The following is a 7,847-nucleotide window of genomic DNA, read 5'->3' on the forward strand; positions in this document are numbered from 1 at the left end:
AGAAGCTCAGGCTTTTTGGCTTTGGAAACAATCTTTGTATCTGTGATTTTATGAACTATTTGCATGGTGCCTGCTAACTTCCAAGAACCCTGAACAACTGAGAGGAAACCTGAGCAATTCGACGCAGGCTGGTAACCTGTTTGCACAGTAACATGCATCCTGTCCGCTGTTAAATCAGAGGCTCGTACAGCCCTGCTAGGCTGCAGAAGGCTCTCAGTGCAGCAAATGGACTAGGAATGAGACTTCTCAGTGTTTAGGAAACAACCTGTCAGAAGTTTTGGAGTACCAGGTTGTTGCAAGCCAGCCTTCCTCCCCATCACCCACCTGCACAAGAGAGAGTAAGTAAGTACAGGAGAGAACAAGTACTTTAAAGCTGTGGTTGAACCCCTGAAGGCTTAACCATCATGTCTCACCTCCTGCAATGCTACACAGACTTTTTCCACACCTGATTCCCTTCACTAGCATACCCAGTACCGGTAACAAACAGCAAATCTAGGCTGGCAGTCAGGTAATGAAATCTGCTCACTCTTAGCGAGCGTTTGTCCACATAATGAAGTCAGATCTTGAAAGTCAGCTCTTGAAACAGCTGGTAAGAGTCAGGAGAACCAAAACGGGCACAAGAAGCCTGGGGCAGGCTGTGTCTGGGCAGCCCTGGCACAGATCCACAAGACCCCAGGACAAGGAGCTGCACTCGCAACAGTAAAGGTTGAGCTAAGGGTCTGCAAACACAGCCAGGGCAGAGCCCACTCACCCTCTGTGTGACTCCAGCCAGTTTTATTAGACCTTCCATGTGAGACGGTGGTAGGGCACAGCAAACACTTGCTACCATCAAAATATCCTTGTTGCTTCAGGGTACACCGCAACTTTGAAACAAACCCAAGATGCTACTTTCATAATTAGAGCCAGAGCATTTTAACAAAGAAAAGATGAACTGTATTAAAATTAAGAAGCCCAGCAACATGACAGCCTTTTGCCTATGTCACAGGTTCAAATAGCCTGGCTGGTACACAAGAACATACAGTGTTTACCAACGGGGAAAAGAGGGACAAATATATTAAAAAAAAGGACATAGCTGAGGATGGGGCAGCAGGCCTTATAAGGACTTTGCAGGGTTGCAATAAATAACCAAACATATCCTTAGCATCTGACCTAATGGATTCACAAAACTGGGAAGCAAGATTTTAAAGACCAGCATTTGTGTAAATACAACTGGGTACTTTCCAAGGCATGCTTATTATAGCAGTCAGGCATGAGGAAAATGGATGTTTGATACACTGCAGGGAACAGGCGACCTATACCTGTCCTTCTGCACGCAGTAATAAAAAGGGAATTTCCTTCTTCACCTTAGTGTGCAAAATGGTGAGGAATTTTCCTAGCTTTTCTACTCCCAGTAGCCAACAACCTCAGATGGTGAGGCCATCCCTGTGAGCCATGATAAATCTGTATTCACACAGCCAAGTGGTAGATCTGCCAGAAACAGCCCGGTTACAAAACGGTCTCCTCACGGCAGGTAATCTTGTTTAGATCTTGTAGAGATTTGTATTTACTGAACAGCTTTTTGGTGAGGCCAGCTTTGCCCCTAAGGAAGAACGTTCTCCTTCCCCTGCAGGGTCTGAAACCTTACCTAGCTATCACACTTCACCTACCGCACACTCAGTCTTTGAAGGCTCTTTGCAATTGTACAACTGTGCTATACATCAGAACAGGCATCTCAAGAAACTGCTGTCACTTGAGAGGATTCCCTGGCAAAACAACGTAGGAGATTCCCCTGTTAAAAAAAACCACGACAAAGTTTGTATTTTCATCGAGTATCAAGGAAAAGGCCCTTTGGAACACGGTTTTTATTCAGCTGTCGACTCTTTTCAGCATCCCTGAGGACTGTAAATTCATAGCAGTTAAAACTCACACCTAAATTTGCCCACACATGCGAGAAGCTCGATCATAAACATGTTTAGGATGCTAGCTCCTCTGTAGAGCAAGAACGCTGGAGATGGGGGGCATGGGAGGGATTGGGGAATCCAATTAAACTCAGTTCAACTAAAAAGTGTCAACAAAATATCCTGAAACATCACAAGTGACTCTCCTTCCCCATCCCCATGTCTGTTCTCCACCTGGAACTTGTTTTCTCAGCCCACTGCTCCCCTTGCTGAGCTCTGCAGGCTGAGCAGCTCTGGGACTGCTCAGCATTGACCTGATCCAAGCCCATCAAGCGCAGCGCAGGTGAGCAGCACTGGATCCATAACGTACCACCATGCTCTTAGTCCCTGCAAGCTAGAGTGATTCCCTTCTCTCCAGTGACTGCCCTTTGTGTTGTTCACTCTCATCTCTGCCCTGTGGAACAGAAGAGACCTTCCTTGCCCATCCTCAACTGCTCTGCACTGGCTGTGCAGTCCCTTCCTCATCCCGCGGCTTTCTCACAGACATGATCCACATCCACCAGCCACTTCTGCACACTCTGCTGATCTCCAACAAGCAGAGAAGCTGCCTACAAATCTGAATTGTTTGTAAATTATTAAACACAAACTAGGCTTGACAGCCAAATTTCACTCTTGATTATCAGCTGCTAGCAGCACACACAGATATCATTAAGGCCACTTTCCCTGTCCCATTTTCCATGTTTTAGCAACATGGAAAACACACAAGAGTATAAGATTTGAGTTGGTTATGGTATCACGTGGTGTTTATCCACCTAAAAACCATTCAGATGGAATCAAACTCAAACTCCTCAATGCTATTTGTTGGCAACTTAGTATTGCTGGGCTTTGAGAATAATTTTTTAAAAACATTGTACTGTAAATAAGAACTCTTCCTGAGTAAGATCTAAACCAACCATGGAAAGACAGAGAAGCCTCTCCATTGACTTTAGAGAGCTCTGGTCTGAACTGTAAGGCATAAAAATTTGATCAATCTGTTTTTTCTCATTTTATTTGTATTCACATAAGTCTTGGTTTATTTTCCTTCCCACCCTCATCTAAACTATAACTGGGAGGGAAGCTGTGTGTAATGTAAGAAAAATGTAATCACACAAAATACAGGTAGCAATGAAACGCACTTCCTTCTGCAAATGCTTTTCAGACTGTCACTGTGGCAAAGCATAAACTGCTTCAGACTTCCGTCCCGGGCTTTCAAAGGTGGTTTAACTGTATGAGAAAACCAAGCTGTTATTAGACAAGATGGAATGATTTTGAGTCAAAGGATTTATATCATAGATACTTATCACCACCTTAATCAAAGCTAAATCCTTTAAGTTACTCTCGTAGTTATAATCAGAAGCTGACACTCATCTCTTCCTATAACTTGGTGCATTTCTGCTGCTGCTGACGCCACAATGCATTTGTGCACCACAGAAGAGTGATTTTGCACAGCTTTAATTTCATTCCAGTTTTCATCTAAGTGCAAATTTGACATAAATGACAAGCTGAGTACAAAATAGTGCCATTTTAAAACTGTTTCTAAGAGTTCAAGTATTGAAATATTTTACATTGGTGCAGATTACCTACAGAGGTTTTAATTGCAAAATTTGTTTTGACAGAGATTTAAACTAGATGTTTCTGTTCACCTAGTCCAAAAAGATTTTATCTTGTAGGTATCTCCTGTCTCATTCTTATCTGCATATTTCCAAGTGAAAATAATGTCTTCTGACTCCTACTTAGAATGTTTTTGAGACTAAGCCAGCGAACTGCATGTTGAAGAAAACGTGAACAAGACATTCTCAACATCTGCAGCACGAACTACTTTAAAATAAAAAACCAGTATTGCATAAAAAAACTTGATCCAAACGATGAGCCAGACACTCGTGAAAGTTCAGTGCTGCAGTTTTCTATAAAGCCTAAGCAGGAAATTAAAATGACAAATAAAGCAAGTAACTATGATGTGATACTGTGTTTCAAAATCTTAAGAATAGTTAATACTCCTTCCAAACTTGCTGCCTCTTCTTGGTTAAAAATATTATACCTGTACAACATACAGCTACATGCACATTTGATTTAACCAGCCCTTAAAAGCAGCACAATACCAGATATATTAAGGAAAAATTAAAATAAGGACCCCTTGTGTAGTCTAAACTTAAAAGCAAAACAGAGGAGTGTTTCACCTACTACATTTGGAAGTAAAAGGGGTGCTGCCTAAAATGTAAAGCAAGGATTTTCACTTTGGCTCCATCACCAGGTGACCTTGGCAAAGTCACTTTGCCACTCCTTACCTGTTTGGGAGGGAAAATACCACATTACTAATTTGCTAATTAGTTTCCTTGTGATTTCACCCCGGCTTCAGAGGGTGCGCTGATGGAGTATTAGCAGTGATTAGGTGCAGTACACAGCTGGCTGCTGAAAATGTTCACAGGGAAAACAGTAACAAATGTGACAGAGAAGGAAGTGTGACTGTCCTTTGTCAGAGATTCGCTGGTTGCTTTGTGAAAAGAGAAAACCCAGGGTTTGGCCAATAAAGCACAATCCCCACATCCTGCAAAGCCTATCAGAAAAGCAGAAGAAATGAGATACTTCTCCTCTCCGAGGAAGACTCGGAGCAATTCTTTGTTCAGCTAATAACCGCTGGCTCACTCACCCTGCTCCCCATGTGCTCATGCTACTCTCACGTTTGGGGCAGCTTTAAGAATGGGAGCATGTAGCTACAGGTAAAAAAAAAAAAAAAAAAAAAAAAAAAAAAAAAAAAAAAAAAAAAAAAAAAAAAAAAAAAAAAAAAAAAAAAAACATTTGAAAAAATATGTGTACATATAAACAGGAAATGCAGAGCCCTGGATGTGGGCTGTTCTTGAACCGCATCGAAGGATTTCTATTTTGTATCCCATCATACGCAATAGATCAAAGGGAGGGAGGGAGAAAAGAGGGAGAAAAGTGTCGCTAGTTCTAATACCACATCATTTCAGGAGATCAGCCAGTCCCGGTGAGCAGTCGGCGGGTCTGAAGGAAGCAGAGCTCTGGCGTCATCACCTCCTTTTAAAGCAGTAAAGCAAGTCATTACTCCCAGTTATATAACACTGACTACGGCAGACTTTGTGCCACCTTCTCAAAAAGGAAGCCACTGTCAGAGAGCCCAGGAGGGAGGAAGAGGAGGCACAAAACTGGAGCTTCCTGCTGCTTAGGATAAGCAGAGGAGACCAGGAAAGAGTCTGCACTTTCGGACAGAGCAGGCAGATGGCGAAAGGCTCCGGAGAAGGTGAAAGGTGACCCGCAACATCGTCAGTCTGTAACTCCCTGCGAAGGGGGCTGAGGGGACAGCACTGTCAGGAACTCATCCTTCCTTCCCACAGCAGCCTCAAGCCACACCTCACCCCGCTGAGAATAACCTAGTTCACAGGGTTAGTTAAAATGCTGGAAACAGTCAATAATGCCCCCCAAAGCCTACGCTCCACTTCTTCCACACGCTCCTCCATCCCTGTTTCCTTCCTCTACTGCTCCCAGACTTAGGGGCAAACAGCCTGTAGACAAGGGAATTCCACCTGCCTCTATCACCTTCTGGCAACCAAAACCGCCCCAGCACAGACAAAATGCCCTGCAAGGCGATTTGCAGCTCCAGGTTTGGCAGAAAGGGAGCTAACAAAGCGTGCAGTACTGGCTGTTCTCAGCAAAGCTCCCAAGAGGATTTTTTTTTTTTTAATGTCATCATTTAGTGAGTCCAGTAAAGCCACTTCGCGCGAGCTGGCTGGTGCCACGGGGTCTGCACAAGCAGTAGCAGCTCCCATACAACGTGCTGGGTACACATGCTGGGCAGGTCCAAATCCCTCTGACTGCACACAGAAACTCCGTTTGTTCTGAGAGACAGGCTGTACCACAGGGAAACTGCCAGAATAAAAATAATGGGTAAAACATGCAGCCTTCTGTCACAAAGTGAAGTTCCCAGAGAAAACAGTACGGCTTTTGCCTAAAGGAGGGGCAAACCTTCTTCCCTGCACTTTCAGTGTAACCTGCCTGCATCACTCAGTAACCAGGGCTGCTAGAACTGCAAGTGCTGGTATCCAGTCTCTGTTCACCTCCAACGCTAACTGTACCTTTGGTATTTTATTCAGCTGGACTGAGGAAACAGAAGCCAGCCAGCTCCTAACTTTCTGGGTCTTAGGGAACCAACACAAATCTCAAATGGAAGATCTGAGGAGGTGGAGAGCAAGCAACTTCGAAGATGCTCTTATATCTTTCAGGAGCCGAGAAAACAACGAAAACCCCTCAACAACTTAGTTACAGCAGTCATCTGAGGAATGCATCCAATATCTGCAGATAGACACACATTTGCTGAGTTACCCACAACCAGCTGACTTGAGGTTGAACTCCACAGTCCGCACACGTATGATAAAGGGTATTTAGACACTCTGATCTGTAAGGATAATTTTTCTGAGGTAATGCAGCTCCCCATAACAATTTCATAAAGTCTAAACATGTGCCAACATGCAGGATATTAATTCACAAGTAAATTCTTTCACATGCAGTGATTACTTTTGTACCTCTGTGACACCGCAGTCTCCATCCTCTTTGCATGCAATTATTGGTTTGGAACACAGGCTACGAAAGGTCACCACAAGCGTTAAAATCTGCCTGGTTGCTTAAGAACAGCAAAGTGCACAGAGGTACATGGAAGTTCAGGTTTGGCTTCCCAGGCTCACAGAGATCAGGACCATTGTGGAGGCAACAAACCTACTGGTGAGGAGATTTGCTTCCTCCACCACCCAGGGTATGCCCTTCTCGTTTCCTTACAAATGGTACTGGAGGACTCTACAGGGAGCTGCATCCAGCCACAAGTCACCAATATAGAAGAATCAAGATAGGAGAGTCCACCAAGAAGGAAAAAAGGAATGATGTCAATCGACCACTCTTCCCTTCCCCCCAGGAAATCCATCTTGCGCTTTGTAAACAGTAACTTGCAGAGTAAATGATAGGATTATTACTTACTGGCACCCACCACCCTGGCATACGTACACACAGAATACAGCAGAGCTTAAAATTAAAGGAACCCTCATGATGGTCTTCAGTGCTTTTCTAGATTTAGGGAAGTCCTGACTTTTGTTTCTTTCCACAGTTTTTTTCTGACTCATCCACTTTCAATCAAGCAAAAGAGCCTCCTCTCCTCTCCACTCCACGCTCACTCTGAGTATCCTGCACGTTTCCTCTGGCTAAACAAGGACAAGAGATCAAAGCACATGTATCACCAGTCTGAGGCAAAAAGCAAGCAGAAATCAAGTCTACCGTGCCCATATACTGCAGCAGATGGAAGCATCTCATCAAAGCGTTCCTCAAACAGCAGCTCTAGTCTCTGAGGCTGCCTCGACCTTGGGATGCCCATCTACCCTCGATACCTCCCAAAGACAGAGCTGTGAAAATCTGCTTTCTAAAAGGAGTTGAGACATTAGAGAAATAACTACGTACTTGCTGCTCCTCTTCTTCAGGAATGCATTTCTTTTTCTAGTAGATAGGGAGGACAACTTAAAACTAGTGTCTCATAAAAGAAAATAGTGTGCAGTCTGGTCAAAGGTAGAAGGCAGGAATATTTCAGGTTGCTGGGACTAATCTCCATTCACCAATACAAGCAGGACCATCCAATTCAAGCAAAAAGTGCAGGTAAATTACTTTCTAACAGCACCTCCCCCTTTTTTAATTTTTCCTCCAGCAGTATGGACCTTCCTAAATCTGGATATAAAATGATACAGAACAGGCAATCAGGTAGCAGGGAATTATTCAGGAGACTGTCTCCACACTTTTCCTCTGACTCTCAGTTTCATACAGGTGAGTATAACAAGACCTGATTTATAATAACAACTCCAGAGGAAAGGCAAAGATTCGTGTATACGAGCAGGAGGAGCTTGCTAAACGAACAGATTTATATCAAAGCCTTTCCTCTCT

At 43.8% G+C, this 7,847-nt stretch overlaps 1 protein-coding gene across 1 annotated transcript in view; it reads right to left on the reverse strand.

The window, feature by feature from the left end:
• Positions 1-7,847, reverse strand: part of RAD54L2 (RAD54-like 2 (S. cerevisiae)) — a 42,018-nt gene that overhangs the window by 29,366 nt on the left and 4,805 nt on the right. Inside the window, exon 2 of the mRNA XM_010139311.1 lies at positions 3,912-3,925. Within this exon, the coding sequence (XP_010137613.1) occupies positions 3,912-3,925 (14 nt within the window). The remainder of the gene's footprint in view (positions 1-3,911; positions 3,926-7,847) is intronic.

Source organism: Buceros rhinoceros, unplaced genomic scaffold (genome assembly GCF_000710305.1).
Source record: "Buceros rhinoceros silvestris isolate BGI_N320 unplaced genomic scaffold, ASM71030v1 scaffold10307, whole genome shotgun sequence".
Classification (NCBI taxonomy): Eukaryota; Metazoa; Chordata; class Aves; order Bucerotiformes; family Bucerotidae; genus Buceros; species Buceros rhinoceros.